Source organism: Phoca vitulina, unplaced genomic scaffold (assembly GCF_004348235.1).
Source record: "Phoca vitulina isolate PV1807 unplaced genomic scaffold, GSC_HSeal_1.0 scaffold56, whole genome shotgun sequence".
Lineage (NCBI taxonomy): Eukaryota > Metazoa > Chordata > Mammalia > Carnivora > Phocidae > Phoca > Phoca vitulina.
In genome coordinates, this window is record NW_022589759.1 from 60,390 (window position 1) to 79,531 (window position 19,142).

Genomic DNA, 19,142 nt, shown 5'->3' on the forward strand with positions numbered 1-19,142 from the left:
CGCCGCCTTTGCTTCTCCTCTGTGCCTCCTCTCCATTGGCCCGCGAGGCGCCGGCACGTAGCCGGCACCCCATAAATATCTGGGGGTGAACAAATGGACGAAAGTTGGCACGGCTGCAGAAGAAGTGAGCGCGCTGGGGGCGCAGAGGGCGCAAGGGCCGGGCCGCGGATGGGAGGCCGCCGCCGGTTGCGGGTGGGTCCGCAGCCCCGGAGGTCGGTGGGAGAGGTGGTCCGCAGAGCCTGGGCCGGCAGGGGGCGCGCGCGGGGCGGGGCGGGGCCGCACCTGTGCTGCGGGGCTCCGGGGGGAGGATGCTAGGGGGAACCCGGGCCCCGGAGCAGCTGCGCGCCCCGCCCCGCGGGCTCCTCCCTGCCGCCGCGGCCCCCCGGCTGCTGCCCCGATGCGCTGCGCCGCGAGCTGGGGCCGAGTCGCCGCCGCAGCTGCAGGGGCGCCCGGGCTGGGTGACGCCGCCGCCGCCCGCGCCCCTCCCAGACCCCGCCGGCCGCATGGAGCCCCCGGAGGGCGCCGGCCCGGGAGGTGAGTGCGGCCCCAAGTCCCCAGGAGTCCCCGAGCTGCGCCTTCCCCCGCAGCCAGCCGCAGCCCCTTCCCCCCTGGCCCACTCATCGGCCGCTCCCGGGGGCCGCACAAGACCCACCGGTAGCTCCGAGTTGAGCCTGGCCGGAGCCGGAGGAAGCCTGGCCTGCCGCCGGGGGAGCTAGGCCGGGGGCTCCTCCCGGGAACGGCCCCCGCTTTAGGCGGGGGGGCGCACACATCGCGTCCCCGCCCCCTTGTCCTCTGCGCTTTCAGTCGCCTGGCGCGCTCCTGGGTGGTTGGCCCAGAGTTTCGTGCTGAACCCCAAACCAGCAGAGCCGGGGTCCGGGGGGTCTGGGCATGGGGCGTGTCTGGGCCGCAGTTCGGGGTACAGCTCCGCGAGGCGTGGGGGTCGGCGCTGCCCTTCTGGGCCGCGTATCTGCTTTGTTCGCCGGGGGCTAGGGCAGGGAGGCCGGCGCTGGGATCCTGCAGGGCACCGCGCAGGGATAGGGCCGGGGGGGGGGGGGGGGGGGCCTGCCCCACGCTTGCAGGGCTTTTCGGCCAGGGCGAGGCCCAGGGGCGCTCACATCTGGGAGGGCAGGTATGCACGGAAGGAGGCCTCCTCGAAGCCCCTGTCTGCTCTCGGCGACTCTGACGTCTGAGATTCTACCTAGGTCTCCCCTCTTTGGAGTCTGGCTCGGTCAGGGCGGCAGCTGGTGACGGGAGGCAAACTCTAGGAACCCCCACCTCAAGAGTCCTTTTCAGGAAAAGTGTTCGGCGCCATGAGCGCCTCCACCGGCCTGGCTAGGCCCCAGACGCATCATGGGTTTCCTGGAGGTCCCATCCCAGGGAGCCACTCTTGACCACACAGGGACCTGAGGAGGGACCCCAGCCACATCAGCAACCTCATCTGGAGCCCAAAGGGATGGCCCCCAGGGGGGTGTCCTGAAGCCACGGGCCCACCCACTGCTGTGTCTGCAGTCTGAGTTGGGCAGGTGCAGCCCAGACAGCTGTCTGAGGGCCTTTGTCACCCACCCGGCAAACACCACCGGACACACCCAGAGCTGGTGGGTGTGGGTTTTCTTTGTTTTGTCCCTTGTTTAAGGGATCCAGCTTTTTCTTGCCACTGACAGTCCCAGGACCCCAGGACTTCCCAGAGGCAGCTATGTGGGGACGTGATGGGAAAGGTTTGGAGGGCAAGGGCTGGAGAGCACAGAGCTGTGAGAGATGTGGGCAAAGCAGCTTGGCCCTCAGTTTCCATGTCCACTTCTGTCAGTGGGGACAGACTCACTTCCCTCGCAGGGCTGTGGGAGCCCTGAGTGAGACAGGGAAGGAAGGCGCTGGGGAGAGGGGCTTCATGATCCTCCAGTTTATGAATCTCACGTACTCATTCCATGCACAGAGATGTATTTATCAGGTGCCTACTCTGCAGGAGTCGGGGTGGGAGCAGAGGGGGCCACACTGGGAGGGCTCACACTCTGTGGAGCCATTTCCTGCCTACACAGTGGCCTGGTGATCCCCTTGCCGTGGGATCTCTCAAGATCATGGGTGGAGGGCTGTGACCATCGTTCTCTCAGTTCACGGACTTTTGAAAACTTGATTCTGGAGCATGTGGAACACACAAAAAAGTAGAACAATGTGGTAAAGCTCCATGTGTCACCTCCCAGCCTGCTCAACCAGACCACCACCAGCCACCCTTCAGTAGTAATTTGTAGCCAATCTCGACATATTATTTCATCTGTAAGTATTCCTCAAAGTGTCTCTAAAAGATAAGGTTTTCATAGAGCATAATGAAAATCCCATTTTTGCACCTAAACGAATTAGCAGTAATTTCTTAATAACAAAGTGTGCAGACATGGAGATGAGAAGGAAGTGCGCTTCTTGAAGGGCCCCAACTGGGGCCTTTGGTAAACCAAGGTTCTGGACCCACCCAACTCCAAGTCTGTCCGAACGGCCACAGGGAGAGAGGCCACGGCCCTGCACTCAGGAGGCTGCGCCTTGGCACGGCCCACCCGGCATCCTCGACGTCCAAGGACAAGGGGCTAGGGAAATAGCGTACAGGTGCCCATCTCTGCCTCCCCACTGCCATTTTGTTGTATATGATATTCATTTATTCACTTCATTAATTTGTTCATCTGTTCATACAGAGCACCTGCTCGACGCTTAGGGCAAGGCCCAGGGCACACAGCAGGGAACTTAAGATTTGGGCCAAGTTCTCACACAAATGTGCTGGAAAATAGGTCAGCAGCCTAGTGCAAGGTAACCCTATCATATCCACTCACATCAGCCGTCGGTGCTGGGGGCGGAACTGTGGTGACTGTGGTAACTGCAGTCCCCATGGGGCACTGCTTTGCTGCCTGCACAGGTCAGGGCAGCAGTGCCCCTGCAGGGGCTTGATGGGGGCTACGCTGAGAATCACGGTGTTGCCACCCCACAGCCTGGCCCCGGGTGCCCCTGCTCAGCCTGGCACCAAGCAGCCCCACCCCTTGCCTGCTTCTGCGATCACTCCTGTTTCCTACCCCAGGAAGAGATGTGGGCCTCAGCCATGGACAGGTGATTCCTCGCACAGCCGCTTAGAAACTATGGGGTGGGGTCTTGGGCTTGTTCATTCATTGGACAAACATTTATGGTGCACCTACTGTGTGCCAGGACCAAGCCTAGGTCCTAGAGGTCACACTTCTCTTACCTACTCCCAGCCTCTGAGCCTGGTGCCTGGCGCACAGTAGGTGCACAGCAAATGTTAGTTGATGTCTTAGGTCCTCCTGGATTTGCCCTTCAATTCCATCCAAAATCAACCTTTGTTTCCACTGAGGATTTCTTTTATCATAAAATTCACTCTTTTAAAGCGTAAGGTTCAGTGCCTTTAGTATATTTACAAAATTGTGCAACCACCACCACCACCTAATTTTAGGATATTTTCATCAACCTGAAAAGCAACCCCATACCCACTAGTAGTCACCCCCCATTCCACACACACCCCAGCTCCTGGAAACCACCAACGATCTACTGTCTATGTCTTTTCTAATCTACTTTTCTACTCTCTGTGGTTTTGCCTGTTCTGGACATTTCATATAAATGTTATAATGCATGGCCTTTTGTGACCGGCTGCCTGCACTTACCGTAATGTTTTCAAGACTCATCTATGTTGTAGCCTGTGTCAGTGCTTTCTTTTTTATGGCTGAGTAACATCCCCTTGTGTGGATGGACCACATTTTGTTTATCCATCATCCATGATGCCATTGACCGTAGATGCTTGGCTCTTTCAGGGATGTTGACATTTTTCAGAATGTGCTTAACAGTTAGTGCAACAGTCTAGGCCGTCTGAGACCCCTGAACCCCAGCATCTATAGTGGTGCTTGCCCCTCACCCTGTACTGTCTCAACACCTGTGGACTTTATCCTTCCCACCTAGCCTGCATCTCCTAAAAATGGAGGTAGATGTTGTCCTACTCAGCTCAAAACCCTTCGGCGGCTTCTCCCAGAGTAGCAAAGTCCTGATGACATCTGTGTGATGTGTATCCCCTACCATGTCCCCCTGCCTCACCTATCACCATGGGCCATGTGCATGGAAGCATCTCACAATTATGAGAGCACAGGCCAGCGTGATGTGAGCCCGTCCTACACCCTGAGAGAGAGGGACCAGGTGCTGTACTTCCCCACTCAAGGAAACAAAGCAAGTTCCCGAGTCCGACAGAGTAAAGGCTCCTCAAGGACTCTCGACAGGGATGGATGGAGAGGTTCAAGGGAGGGGCCCCTGCTCACCCCAGCTCAGAGCAGGGTCTGAATTACATCTCTCGTGCCCTCTGGGTGGGAAGGTGTCCTTGCTGGGCTGGGCGGGCCGGGACAGTGGTGGGTGTAACTCTACCCTCCGAGGATACTCAGAAGTCACGTTCCAAATGCAGCAGAGAAGTGGAAACCAGATCCCCTGAGCCCCGTCCAGCCTGGCCAGCCCCAAACCCCATGTGATGACATGAATAGCATGGGCAGGTCCCCAGGCCCATCTTCCCTCAGCCACACTTCCCAGGGAGGGTGGTGCCCTCCCAGAGGAGGCCAGGTGTTGCCCAGCCAGCTCTACAGCTGTGAATGGATGGCCTATCTTCCCACTTTGCTGGAGACCCTTTAGACATGGGACCTGCTGGGCAGCATCCTGGCTGCTGACTGCACTGTTGAGGAAAGGCCCACCCGTGGCAGGCAGCTCCCGGTGCTAGGGGCCCAATTGGGCTCTCCTAGACAAGACCCTGGTGCATCACAGAGCACTGCTGAGGGGAGCCAGAGGGCATCTGTTCACTCTATGGGGCCACAATGGGGGCATGGGGGAGCCAAGGGATCCAGCTGCCTCAGGGGACGTGCCTAACAGGTTCTTTGGCTGAGTTCGGGGAGTGACAAGGTGAGGCAGCAGGAGGGGGAGATGTGGATGGGCTCTGGAACATTCTGGAGGAACTGGTAGGAAATTTGGATGGAGGGATGTGAGCTAAGAGGTCAAGGTGTTGGCCCAAACAACAGAAGGGTAGGGTTGGTGCTTCTATGGGGCAGGGGTCCATCTCTGAGCGGCAGTCTCTACCAAGCAGATTGCTCCCAGGGCCTACTGCTCTCAACTGAAAAAAATAATAATAATTGTCCTATGTAAAAAATGAGCAATTAAATCTTTCAAAAAAAATTACATAGAAGAAACCTAGAGGAATATCCCCCAGTCTCTTTTACTATGAAAATAAATCATTATGCATTCAAACAGAACAACGTGCATTTTTGTAAGTGCATCCACAGAGGACAGACAGGCAAGCAGGGCCCATTCTGGATCAAAGAGACCCAAAAGGCAAGGAAATGCAAAAGTGACATGGGGCGGTTGGTTGGACCTGAAAGTAGAGACAGGTAACCGTGTTGCACACTCCCCTCCTCCTGGACCCAGTGGCCCTTGTCTGGGACCCCAGCCCAAGACCACCCCAGGCAACCCTGGTCGCCGCCCGGAGCCTCAGAGGAGGGCTCAGTGAGCCACGGACTCCAGTCTTCCCCACCGGCATCTCTCCTCCCAGGTAACACCTTCCGTCTTTGTTGCAGAAACCGTTCAGGAGGTGGAGGGACCACAGGCAGCCCTGGGCACCCTGGCCCACGGGGCAGGGGAGAGCTACCGCTCACCCACGGCCGAGGAGGAGGTGGGCATCCCAATACCAGCCCCGGGGCTCCTGCAGGTCACAGAGAGGAGGCGTAAGTACAGCTGACCTGCCCAGCATGTACTCTGGAGGGACCGTGAGCCCCTGGGGGATGGAGGGTCAGGTCCACATCCTGTCCAAACACTCCCCCAGGTGTGTGTGGGGGAGGGGTGCTCGGCTGGGCTCTTACAGCTCGGGCTCTGTGGCCTTGGCTATACCATCTGCAAAATGGGGGCCCAGAAGGCATTCAGTCTCCAGTGTGGAGAGCCGATGGGGGGATGGGGGTTCTGCCCCATCTTACCCTGACCCCGCAGGGCTCTACCCAGAGCTCTGGTTCTTCCCCGGGGCTTCGGCGGCGGCAGGGGGAGGGAAGGTGGTCCCTGGGTGGACAGACTGTGCCCATTATGAGCAGCCCCCTCCGCCCGCCCTGCAGAGCCCCTGAGCAGCGTCTCCTCCCTGGAGGTGCACTTTGACCTCCTGGACCTCACCGAGCTGACCGACATGTCCGACCAGGAGCTGGCCGAGGTCTTTGCTGACTCAGACGACGAGAGCCTGGCCGGTGAATCGCCAGCAGGTGGGCTGGTGTTGGGGCGCGGTGAGTGGTGGGCGGTTCTGGGGCCCCAGCCCATGGAACACGGCTCTCCACAACCCCTATTTTTGAAAATAATTTTCTCACACGTGTGTCAAAATTGGTGCTTGTCACTGCACCATCTCATTCAGTATTTTTGCATTTTACATGTCTACTTGCCCAACATCAAGGAATTTTTCTGTTTTCCTCAATTTTCCTTTCCAAATGCCAACAAAAGGCCAAAGTCATAGTCCCCATCAAAAGCAAAATTTACTACATGTGAATTTAATCACAAGTTAGGCCAAGCAAAGTGGGGTGGCCTTCATCAGCCCTGGCTCCACAGCTCAGGCCTTAGTTTCCCCTTCGGTTCCTGAGGAAGTGTTGCCCTTGGCCCAAGACGTCAAGGGCCCCAGAAATGGCAAGACCGCCAGTGGGGGTACGGGGACCCAGGGACCTTCTTCTCTCCCTTCTCACACCTTGTGCAGGTGGAGGTGGGAAGGGGGTGCTCAGATCCCAGCCCGGTAGAGCCTGCACCCTGGGAGGGTAAGGGGCCAGCTGGCTGCTGGGGCCAGGCTCACACCTAGGGTGTGGTCTCGGCTGCACAGGGACCCTCCTTGGGCATCAAAAAAGCCTTTGCCCGGGCTGCACCCGGACCCACAAGTCCAATTACTGGTGGCCTGGCATCTGTGTTTTCTAAGCATCCAGGGGACCCCAGTGTGTGGCCAGACACACACAGATCCAGCCCAGTAGCTGCAGGAGTGACCTGACCCCCGTGTTCCCGTCAGGCCTGCACCCACTGCCCCGGGCTGGCTGTCTGCGCTCCCCCTCCTGGACACGAACCAGGGCCGAGCAGAACCGAGAGAAGCAACCGCTTGGTGACCCGGAGCGCCAGCCAGCAATTGTGGACACATTTCTCACCGTGGAGAGGCCCAAGGAGGACTAGGCCAGCTGGCCTTGGGGCCAAGGCAGTGCAAATCTGGACAGTTCTGACCCCACGGACACTCTGCCCACCCCATGTGGCTCTGGGCCAGGTTCTCGGGGTGCCCCAGCACAAGCACAGCCCAGTGGCCTTACGTCCCCGCTCCTTTCCAGTCCCTGATCAGGGACCACAGCACCTGAGGATGAGGTGGGAGTGGCCTAGGCCTCTTGGAAACTTCTGTCTGCAGGACTGGTGCTCTCATCTGCCACAAGATTCCCAAGTGGGTGCGGGGTAAGGGTGACTGAAGCCAGAGAGAGCTTCTCTGCAAAACCCCCGAGGATCTCAGGGTTCCGGTCTGGGAATGGCTACACCACGCTGCGGCCTATGGGATGCTCTGCTATCCAGCCAAGAATGTGGGTAGGGGAGTCCCTCCTGAACAACGCCACCTTCCTTTCAATCCCATCCTCTTCTTGGCACCAGGACCTCCTCCCCAGGCCCTGAGACCCAGCTTGTCTTAGTTCCTGCGTGACAGCCGGGCCCACTGTCCTCGGCTCAGAACACCAAATATGGCACGACTGCCTCAGACCGTGGGGGGGGGGGGGGGGGGGGGCAGGGGGACACACCCCTACAGCCTGTCACGCAAATGCACACAGAGGCATGCACAGTCCTAGGTCTGTGCCCCTGGATGGCGTCCTGGCCTGGGGTAGCGCAGCCCGAGGGGGACTGGGAACATGAGGGGACCCCGGCACGGCCCCCCAGCCCCCGACTTAAGGGCACCAGGCTCAGCTGCTCCCATTGCTGCTTTCTATGACCTAAGGGACTGAAGAGGCTCTGCTCTGACAGCAAGTCCAAGAACAGTTTTAAAATAAATGCGGAAGTTTGCTTCTGGTCCCCAGGCCAACCTGCCCTGACCCACTCCCCTCAAACATTTCTAGGGAAGGAACACCTGCCCTCCTGTAGCCCTGGGCGTGCCGTAGGCCCACCGTGCGCAGCTAGAGGCAAGCTCCCCGCCGAGAAAACCGGCCTCAGAAATGCTGAGGGACGGTGCCTGCTCCCTCTATACGATGAGCCCCAACTCAAGGGATGTTTACCAGGCATCATCCCGAAGTTCACTTAAAATCAAATCCCCTAAGGGCAGCTGCATGCCCCACCCACCCCACCCACCAGGATCATGCTCCCCATCTCCAGCCTTCCTGCTATGGCTTCCTTCCGCAGAGCTTAATATTTACACAAGATCGGATTAAAATCTCATCTCTTCCTAAGGCCCAAGCACGGTCTCTTCCGTTCCAGGTGACACAGGCGCTCAGGAGTGCGTATTGGGGGGTAGGGGTGGGGTTGGCTGCTCTAGTCTTCCTCCAGCTGAAGCCACCAGGGGCTCCTCTGGGCTGCTCACGTGGGCCATGTCTCAGGGACAAGTGCCCTGGATTTCTAGGCCTTAGGAAGTGAAGATCCTGTCCCCCACCCCCCACCCCGAGCCCAGGCCCGGAAAAGCACAAGGTGCACTCTGGCAAGTCTTCCCAGCCCAGGCAGGTTCCCGGGAAGCTCCAGGCCCAGAGCAGCAGCTTGTCACAAGAAGGGAGCCAGTAGGTAAGGCCTGTGAGGAGAAGGCCAAGGGTGAGGCCAAAACCCCAATCCTCTGGATTACCCATGAAACAAGGGGCCCAGAAGACAGGCCCTGGGCCCCATGCCAGGGAGTTGTTCCCACTGGGCTCTCTGGAGGGAAGCCTGAGCCTCCCTCATGGAAGATTCCAGGCCAGGTCTCCTCTGTCCCTGGGCCTGTGTAGTGTGTGCCCGGATGGCCCAAACAGGTGAAGGGAAGAGCTGAGGAGACTCAGGGGAGGCGAGCACGAGGGCATCCAAGGCCGGAAACAGCAGGGGTTGGGGTTGGGGAGCACCCAGGTGTGCTGAGAGCATGCCCCGGACTCCGGAGAGGGGCTGTGCCAGGCCTCAAAATGAACAGGTCCCAGGCTCTGGACACCACAGAGCACCCTCCCCTCCGTCAGAGGGAGCCCCGAGACAGGACCCTGGCAGGTCCCCACACAGCTCAGCTAATGAAGGCTAGGTTTAGTGGGGACTTCATTACAGGATGGGCTCTGGAGATGTAAAAAATTCAGTAATGGCACGTTTTACAAACAACAAAAGTCGAAAGTGCTTGTCCCAAGTTGGAAATGCTATTTTTGAATCCAACAGAATTTTTAAACAAGTCCCAGTGTCTGGGAGAGAGCAGAGCAGAGAGCCAAGCAGAGAGCAGAGGTCCTATGAGGCAGCAAGCAGAACCACCCCCTCCCCAGGATGCGCCGAGCACCAGGGGTCCCGGACACTCACCGACCCACCCAAGGGCTGACAGCCCTCTACTGCCGTGATTCTGATACCTCTGGGAGGCAGGCTGCATGGAGAACAAGCAGGACACTGCCCCTGAGCCCCAGGCCAGTTCTGACCCCAGCTCGCCGGGCCGGGCCTGGCCATGCTCCAGGACCAACCAGACAACCTACGGCATCAGAGGCCTAGAGCTCACAACCCAGAACTGGCCTTCTTCCGTTTGGCAGCTCCCCAACACGAGGAAGAGCGTTACCAGGGGCAGCGACAACAGGGCTCTCCACATACAACCCAGGGGATCCCAAATCGGTCCAGAGCCCCCTCTGTGATTCTAACAAAAGGGGGTGGCAGGGAACATGGCTTGCTGGAGAAGGGAACTGAATCCAGACACACCCTCATCTGCAAAGCCGCCTACCCAGGGAACTAGTGCTGCTTTGGCTGAGAAACTGCTCCCCTCATGCTCAGAGTAGTGCCCGGGTGCTGGGGAGGCAGTGGGAGCGGTTCGGGGCCCCCATGGCTCCATGACCCTCCCCCAACCACACACCTGTGGGAAGTGCTGAGTTTCCTCCAGAACCACTGACAGGCCTTCCACCAACCCAAACAGCTGTTGTAAACACCTAACACTTTCCCTTGATAACTAGCTTAGGTTTCCCTTTTCTTAATTCTGCCACTTAACTAAACCTTCAGAATTTCTGAACTGAGCCAAAGCCTCCTCTCCTTGGGGAAACTGAAGAGACCAGCACTCCCACTTGCCCGTGAGGCGGCTGTACCCACCAAATCCACCCACCACCCACCTCCCTTTGTGGGAGGCCCCTGGAGGTCCAAACTCAAAACCCCACCAGGAAGACACTCGCCCACTGCTCTCCCCGGGGGGCTACTGCCCGCCCCTCTGACTGGGGACCCCGTCCTCTAGGGCTGGGGTCTGACTGCCCAGATCTAAAACACCCGTTTGCTGTTATCGTGTTTTAATTTGTTTTCCAGTGATTTTGGAAGCAGCTCTCCTAGCTGGGCTCTCCTGCAGGTGGCGCTTTGCAGGCCCCTCCTCCCGCCCCTCAGGAAGGGACACGTTCTCCTGCAGGCTGCCCGTGCCTTCCACAAACTCCTCATGGGTGGCCTTCTCCGCAAAGGGCCAGGGCCCAGCAGCCCCACCACGTCGGCCTCCTCCAGCACCTCCGTCTCCAGCAGCGGCCTGCCCACCTAGAAATCACAGCTGCCTGTCACTCAGCTGCTCCCAGAACAGCAGGCCAAGGCAAACCCCAAACCCAACATCCCGTGAGGATGGGAGTGCCCCGAGCCGGGACCCGCCCCACTCACCTTGTCCACCTGCTCTCGGCACCAGGTCAGCACCTCCTCATCTATGGGCTGGGCAGTGGCCTCACTGTGCGGCTTCTCCACCAGCATCTCGCCTTGTCGCAGGGGAAGTCAAAGGACACCTGTCCCAGCTTTTCATTCAGCCCAAACTACACAATCTGGAAGTATGGAGCTGGGGGTAAGCCTGGAGGGACTCAGCCATGCAGAGCCCCCCACTAGGGTGGCTGCCCTTTACCTGGGCAGAGGTGCTCTGGGTGACCTTCCTCAAGGTCACAGGCACTGATCAGCCCCGGTGGTGATCTGCCCAAAAAACAGCTGCTCAGCCACCCTGCCCCCCACCATCATGCACATGCGGTCAAAGAGCTGCTCCTGTGTGGACAGATACTGCTCCCTGGGCAAACACGGGGCATAGCCGAGCCCTCTGCCCCAAGGGATGATGGACACCTAGAAGACACAGGCAGGCAGTACTCTGCTCACGCCCCACGCAGAGCTCTTGGCCCCTTCCAGGTCCCACCTATGGAGTATCCCAGACCAGTATGCCCTACTAGGACCACTGGTCACGAGGGCGTGGGAGGAGAGGAGACCCCTGGGCCCCACCCAGGAGTAGGTGGGTCCGGGTGGGGTCACCCCAAAGATTAACATGGAAACCACCTCCATCCTATCAGTCCCAAGGAAGTTCTTGAGGAGCCGTCCCATTGGGTCCAAAGCTTAGGAGTGAGGCAGGTTTGACGTCAAACCTCTGGGGTGTCAGGTGGCCGGCATCCAGATCCCACCTGGAACCAACAGCCCTCCTCCGCTACACACCCCTGAACAATCTTTGGAACCCGACTCCTAACCATTACATTCCCTGGGAAGGAGAAGGGCTGCCACTGTGAATGTACTGTGCCCACACGACCAGAGACCACACACAGTCACCCAGGTAAGGTGAACACTCAGACCGACCTTCAACACAGGGTCGGCATGCTCCAGGACCCAGCGCACTGCGTGTCCAGCCTCACGGCAGGCCACGGTCGCCTTCTCACTGGGCTGCAGGACCTGCGTCTTTTCCTCAAGGCTTACACATCAAATTCCCAGGCCAGTGAGAGGCAGAGGAGAAACGGACAGCCGGGAAGTGGGTGCCAAATCCGCCCCCCTCCACTTGGGGAATGCTGAGGGCTGGTCAGAGCCTCTGCTCAGCGAGTACGGACTCACAGCCCGTGCTGCACGCACACGGCTCAGGCCGTTTGGTGCCTGTCCCTCCACACCAGGCACTATGCTGCCTTCCGCTCTGCAGACACCTCACCTCCCCAACGGAAAGAACATGTCCCACCTCATGCCCTTGGCACGCAGCAGACGGCTTTAGGACGCCTGTTTTCAGCCAATGTGGTTAGCTATCTTCTCTGGCCTGCTCAGTGACCCCAGAAGCATGGAGACCAATGCCTCCTACACCCTAGCTGACAGGTAGTCATCAGCGCACAGAAAAGGCACCAACTCCCACTGGGCCCAGCTTTACAGCTGGTCAGCTCAGCAGAATGGCCAGGACAACCCTCCAGAAGCTGGAGAGACGTCTTGGGCTGCCCGACACTCCACACTTGTCTATGCACGTTGTGCTTCACTAACAAATCAAGACAAAGCAGCACTGTGAACCTGCCACTGGTTCACAGCCGTGAGGATGACCACGAAGGGCAGCCACTGGCCACCGGGACACCGCCCTGATGTCCATCCCCGGGAAGGCACTCACTCTGGAGAGACCCTAAGCCACTGACCGCAGTTCCCGGAGCTGCTGAACTGCAGCCAGGAGGCCAAGCAGGCATCACTGCTAAACCATGCACACCGGCACCCACCCACCTTCAGAGGGCTGTCTTGGCGGCTTCCACAAGGAAGAGCCCACGGAAGCCCCTCCTCCCGTCTGCAATCAGCATCCAAACCAGGGCCTGACTACTGCCCTGAAGGCCCCATCTCTCTGAGACTCTAAATGTAGCTCCAGACAGAGCATGAAAGCTATTGGCAGATTCCCAAGTCCCAAATTCTGGTTTGGAAAACTGACTATAGCTCCTGTGCGCTGAAGCAAAGCTGGGCCCAAGGGCAGCGCTAGCAGGCCCCCCAGCTCAGCTCCAGTGACCGTCACAGCGGCCGGCTCAAGGTGCTTCTCCACAACACAAGGACTCAGGTGGCGGCGGCAATCAGCGCCGCTTCCCTGCAGACACTAGAAATGTCAGCACCTGACCCGGGGAAGGAAAACCTGTGGACATCAGTGCCCGGGACTGCACACTACGGGAAGAGCTCGCGACTACAGAGACCAGAGCCAAACTAGGGAACGGCTTCGTCAGTCACTACTATTTTGGGCCAGTTTTTTGATTAAGCAACTTACTGAGATAGCGTAATTTAACATAAAACCCATCATAAGTGTATACTTCAGAAACTTCCAGTAAATTTATCAAGTCATGTGCCTAGTGCCGTAGTTTCAGACACTTCCATCCTCTATATAAGATAACCTGTGCCTGGGGCGCCCGGGTGGCTCAGTCGTTAAGCGTCTGCCTTCAGCTCAGGTCATGACCCCGGGGTCCCTGGATCGAGCCCCACGTCGGGCTCCCTGCTCAGCGGGGAACCTGCTTCTCCCGCTCCTCCCTGCTTGCGTGCGCACACGCTCCTTCTCTCAAATAAATAAATAAATCCTTAAAAAAAAAAAAAAAAAAAAAGATACTCTGTGCCTTCCACTGCCCACCCCAACCAACCACTCTTGTATTTTGTCTCCTTGCAGCTGCTTGTTAGGGACATTTCGTATACATGGAATCATACATGGAATCACATGGCCTTTTGTGTCTGGCTTCTTTCACTTGGCATATTTGGAGGTTCATCCATATTGTATCATGTATCAGTACTTCATTTCTTTTCGTGGCTGAATAATATTCCGTTATACGTACACACCTTTTGTTTATCCATTCCTGCACTGATGGGACATTTGGCCGTGAACATTCACGTACAAGTCTTTGTGTAGCCACATTTTCAATTCTCTTGGGTAGACACCAATGAGTGGAACTGCTGAGTCATATGGTAACTCTGTATTTTACTTTCTGAAGGACAGCCAAACCGATGTCCACAGCCTGTTTCACACGCCCACCAGCAACGTATTAGGGGTCCTGTGTCTCTGTGTCCCTGCCAACTCCTAACTTTTATAGCCATCCTGGTAGGTGTGAAGTGCTATCTCATTGTGGTTCTGATTTGCATTTTCCTAATGAGTAACACGCAGCATTTTTTCACATGCCTTTTGGCCATCTGCATATCTTCTCTGGAAAAATGAATATTCTAACCCTTTGCCCATTTTTAAATTGGGTTCTATGTTCTGGATTCTAGACCCTGATTTATCAGACGCAGGATTTCCAAATACTTTCTTTCATTGTGTACAGTGTGTTTTTATTCGCTCAACAGTGTCCTTTGATACACGAAAGATTTTAATTTGGTAAGTCCAATTAATTTTTTCACCTGTTGCTTGTGCTTCTGGTGTCATATTTAAGGAACCACTGCCAAGACCAAAATCATGAAGATCTGGTCTCCCATGGTTCTTGTAAGCGCTTTACAGTTCTAGCTCTTACATTCAGGTCTTTTATCCATTTTGAGTTAACTCAAAAAGTGCAAGGGTCCAATTTCATTCTTTTGTATGTGGATATCTCACTGTCCCAATACTTTTTGTTGAAGGAACTGTCCTTCCCCCATTGAATGGTCTTTACACCCTTGACAAAAATCAACTCAGCAAAGATGTACGGGCTTGCATCTGCAATCTGCGTTCTTGAATTTTGTTCTACTGGTCTATGTTTATCCTTGTGTCAGTGGCCATGTTCTGTTTATTGGCCCGGGTGGCAAGTTCTGAAATAGGAACACGTGAGTCCTCCAACTCGTTCTCCGTTTATGAGACTCTTGGCTATTCAGGCCCCTTGCAGTTCCATGTGAATTTTAAGATCAGCTTTTCCATTTCTGGCTTTAGTAACTATACAAATGCTCTGCTCCTGTGTATCTCCTTCCCTCCACACCTTTATGTCGTTACTATCAAAGACTACAGCTTTCTACCTTACATACCCATTAACAGAAATCGTAATTATTGTTTTATACACTTGCCTTTAAAAATCGCATAGGGAGGGGCGCCTAGGTGGCTCAGTCATTAAGCATCTGCCTTCGGCCCAGGTCATGATCCCGGGGGTCCTGGGATCGAGCCCCGCATCAGGCTCCCTGCTCCGCGGGAAGCCTGCTTCCCCCCTCTCCCACTTCCCCTGCTTGTGTTTCCCTGAACAGTTACTTGTACCAATGTTAACTTCTTCCTATGGCTTCAAGTTCTGGGCTGGCATCCTTCCATTTCAGTCTGGAAGACTCCCTTTAGCGTTCCTTGTAGGGCAGGTCTAAACATATCGAACTACCTTACCTTTTCAGTATCTGGGGATGTCCCCATTTCCCCTTCATTCTTGAAGGGCAGTTTTGCCAGATGCAGAATTCTTTGTTAACAGATTTTTCTTTCGGGACCTCAAACTCGTCACCCCATTGCTTTCTGGCCTTCGGAGTTTCTAATGAGCAATCGGTTGTTAGTCTCACTGAAGATCCTTTGTACACTGTGTCCTTTCTCTCTTGCTGGTTTCAAGAGTCCCTCTTTCTTTGGCTTTAGCAATTAGATTATAATGAGGGTCTGGGTGGATCTTAGAGTTTATCCCTACCTGAAATTCACTGAACTTGGAAATGTAGATTCATGTCTTTTATCCAATTTGGGAAGTTCTGAACCATTACCTCTTCATATCTTCTCTCAGCCCCTTGCCCTGTCTTTTCTCCCTCTGGGCCTGCCATACTATGTATGTTGACGGTGCCCCAAGTGGCCCTACATTCTGCTCATTTTCCACTCTTTCTTCTTTCTGCTCCGCAGACTGGGTAATGTCATTAGGCCTATCTCCAAGTTCGCTGATTTTTCCTCTTCTGCTCACATCTGCTACTGGGCCACTCTAGTGAACTTTTCATTTCAGTTACAGTACTTTTCTGCTCTAGAACTTCTGTTGGGTTACTTTTGATACTTTCTATTTCCTGACTAACACTCTCTTTGTTGAGACAAACAGTTACTCTGGTCCCCTTTGGCTCTTTGGGGATGCACATTTAGGACAGCTGACATTAAGTCTTTGTTCTAGTAAGCCTGATGTCTGTGCTACCTTGGGGATGGTTTCTGTCCATTTTCTCCTGTAAATGAACCATACTTACTGTTTCTTTGTATACTCTGTAATTTTTTGTTGACTCATTAGCCAAGTTTTAAAATGACCTTTTCTCTTTCACTTTTATTACTACATTCTAGTGCAAAGAATGAGCAAAAATGCTAAAAGGGGACTTCACACGTCAGGTTTCCAAGGAACACCAGGTTTAAAATGTCTGGATTGCCTGCACACACGGAGGGGAGGACTGGACAGTAAAAGTGCCACAGTCAGCGCTTGGTTCTGTGGCTCCTGAGAAGGTGTCAGAAGTTCTTTTACTCCAAGAATCCCGCACGCCCCCTTCTGTGTGTGAGGACAGACAGACCATTCTCTATCCCTGTGACACTGACCTTCACAAAGCCTGTGTCTGCCTCTCCGGGACAGCGGGATCCAGGTGATCAGCCTGAGACAGGAGGGCAGCTCCATGAGGCGGCCTCCTAGGGACCCTGGGAGGCTGAGGCTGGGGAGTTCCGGGTGATCCCGCCGAGTCATCCCAGCGTCTGATGGGCAGCCTCTAATGCTAATCTGGGAAGAACAGAGCCTGGGAGGCCTACTCTAGTTTCTTATCTTTGGTGTGTAAGTGGACATGGGAGACAGAGAGAGAGAGAGCAGAAAGCACGTTCTTCGCAGGAAACAGACCAGGCCCTTCATGTGTCAGGCGGATGGGGTGAGAATGCCTCTCATCACCCTGTCGCCGACAAATGTACATTCCCACGTGTGACCTGACCTCGGCCCTGGCCCAGCAGTGGGCAGGACACCGGGGAGACAAGGCTCCACAGCACAATGTCCCAGGGATGGCAGGAGCTCCTCACAGTCATCATGACACTTCCAAAGGGCTGCTGAGTAGGGGATAACCTGGGAGGGAAGCCCCCTGGAAAAGCCCTAAACTCCCAGTGTCTAAACCACCCTGGTAGGGAAATGAGTTTCCTAGTACAGGACCTTGGGTTTTAATTACAAAGAAAAGAGAAAAGCATAGGAAGCTCCCGTGTTGGGAGCTCAAGCCCAAGACTATAAAATGCAGCACAGCTCAGTTCAGTGGGCCTGTCCTCAGACATCAGTTAGGTCTCTGCAGCGAAAACTTACCAAGTCTAAACAGAATCAAACTAAAAATTCAAATGGGTACAAATCAGCTTTGGGGCTCATCATCTCTGAGGCCTTTAATTTGTCTCAACAGATTCAAAGTTCTAAAGAAAAAGGTGGACACTTGCCAGGACTGAAGAGCACAACAGAAACCACCCGCCAATCACACGTGCCGCCCCCCCACCCCCGCCCCACAGGCAAGAGGCCCGGCCTGGCCAACACTCACCCGTGAAGCCCAAAGTGAGCACCGTGAGCTTTCTTGCCAGGGCATCCTTATAGAGGCTCCTGTCCAGCTTCAGTGGGCGCAGGTGGACCCTGAAGACGGAGGACCTGCCTGTGACGTCAGGGGCGCCTAACAGAGAGAGAGACACGAAGACATAGCAGGGTCACCTGCAACCACTTTGCAAGGACAGCCTGGGGCTCCGGGCAGCATCCCTGCTGTGTCCATGCTTCACACTGTTATTCGACCAGGCGGCAATGACACAAATATCCCAAAGCTCACGTACACCCAGCTCCTGAATGCAGTAAAACACCTTCCTGACTGTGCCGCCTTTGACCAATATCAAACCCGTTCCCAGTGCCGGGACCCAACAGTGAGCACGACAAGGACCGCCCTGGGCAGCAGGGGAAGTCCACACAGGATGGACACTTTCTCACAAATGGAAAGGGCCAACTGCGTCAGTGCCCCAGCCACCTGCCGAGGTCTCCATCTCTGCTGGACTCACAGGGCCCAGGGAGCCGGACTGGTCCAGGGCGGACCGGGCTGTGGAGAACAGGGATGCCCAACAGAGGAAATGCTGGTGCTCCCACCCACTTTCCCCCTGAATGTTTTCTCCCATCAGTCCTCTGAGACATCAAAACGATTCATAATCTAATGAGAATGACTGCTGGACGCTAAGTATGATGGAAGATTCTGGAAATGCTTTGGTCTGTGCAGAAAGAAAATAACACAGCAGGTCTAACTGTTCATCCTCTCAAGATCTGCTTACAAGGCAGCCCTCAGCTGACTCTGGGACCTGAGGTTGGGGAGGGGCTCCCCCTATGCCTAAACTGTTTGTGCAAACAGTGGTTTATGCTGAGCACCTGCCTTCCTCCTGGGAGGCTGGGATGTTGGTACATACCGGGCACAGATGCCATGTGACCAGCCCCTGCTGAAAATCCTGGTCAGCCACAATGCCACGTGTCGTCACAGCTCCAGGCCAGGGAAATCAGCACCTCCTGCCCCTCCTCAGGGAGGCTGCAGCCGGCTTCCCTGGACTGTGCCCTTCCCTGCGCGGATCTTGTCCTTTGTCTGTCATCAGCACAGTCGTAGGTACGACCACACATGAGGTCCTGGGAGTCCTCCTAGTAAATCACCAAACCCAGGGTACTCTTGGCAATCCCAAAATGAAGGTCAAAACTTGCCACAGGCCCAATGAAAGCTTCTCCAAATCTGAAGAGTGGCATCAACACCCAGACGCTTCCAGTGACGCCTCAGCAGGCCTGACAAGCTACCAGACACACTCGGTGGAATCACTTGGGAGGAAAGATATTTCTGTCCATGAGGCGGGCCTGTGCACCTGTGAGATTCTGGGTCAGCGAAGGCGGCAGGAGAGAGGCTCAGAGGAAGCAGCACAGGCTCCATCCACACCATCCTTGGGCGCCAAGGCCCATGCGAGGAGGGGCAGGGGAGTCCCCATCTAGCCCGTTCACCTCCCCAGGGGCCTTCACCCCGCATCCCTGCTAACCCCTCCTGCTGGTGGGGCACTGGCCCCTCATCCTATCGGTGACTCCTGGGGGCCGATGTTGATCTAACATAGCTTTCTCCATTAAGTCTGCTGGAAAGCAGCCTTCCTAAAAACCTAATCATCAGGGATTCTCGCCGAGGAGTTTCCAGAAACAAAAGCTGAAGGAGGGTCATGTGGTGTCTAGTGGTGCTGACTGGACAGGCCTGCTCGCAGCAGCTGTCACTGGTGAGCATCCGCTCACCACCCATCTCCAAAAGCATCTGGTTCAGTGTGTTCTCCTGCTCGCTCTGGCCTCCAAAGTGCCCTGGGCCTTGCTTCCTGCAACTGCATCAATCTCATCAATAAATAAGAT

At 55.8% G+C, this 19,142-nt stretch overlaps 2 protein-coding genes and 1 pseudogene across 3 annotated transcripts in view; 1 reads left to right on the forward strand and 2 right to left on the reverse strand.

The window, feature by feature from the left end:
• On the forward strand, positions 1-7,755 carry DBNDD1 (dysbindin domain containing 1). 2 transcript variants are annotated; one of them, XM_032389823.1, is made up of 4 exons: positions 1-124; positions 5,583-5,729; positions 6,108-6,248; positions 7,028-7,755. In XM_032389823.1, the coding sequence occupies exons 1-4, from the start codon at positions 94-96 to the stop codon at positions 7,183-7,185; spliced, it is 477 nt and encodes a 158-aa protein (XP_032245714.1). In that variant the 5' UTR covers positions 1-93; the 3' UTR covers positions 7,186-7,755. The 2 variants fall into 2 exon arrangements, with proteins under 2 accessions (XP_032245714.1, XP_032245713.1); XM_032389822.1 differs by lacking the exon at positions 1-124 and adding an exon at positions 455-534.
• On the reverse strand, positions 7,746-15,208 carry LOC116622971 (annotated as a pseudogene).
• The window catches only part of LOC116623001 (AFG3-like protein 1), an 18,012-nt gene continuing 13,889 nt past the window's right edge, over positions 15,020-19,142 (reverse strand). Inside the window, exons 4-5 of the mRNA XM_032389824.1 lie at positions 17,290-17,415; positions 15,020-16,550 (exon numbers count right to left, since the gene is read on the reverse strand). Of these exons, the coding sequence (XP_032245715.1) occupies positions 16,534-16,550; positions 17,290-17,415 (143 nt within the window). The 3' untranslated portion in view covers positions 15,020-16,533. The remainder of the gene's footprint in view (positions 16,551-17,289; positions 17,416-19,142) is intronic.

Coding starts and splice junctions, on each gene's coding strand:
- DBNDD1 (XM_032389823.1), top strand. CDS start 94: ATGGACGAAAGTTGGCACGGCTGCAGAAGAA. Junction 125..5,582: donor TTGGCACGGCTGCAGAAGAA/GTGAGCGCGCTG, acceptor TCTTTGTTGCAG/AAACCGTTCAGGAGGTGGAG. Junction 6,249..7,027: donor GGCCGGTGAATCGCCAGCAG/GTGGGCTGGTGT, acceptor TGTTCCCGTCAG/GCCTGCACCCACTGCCCCGG.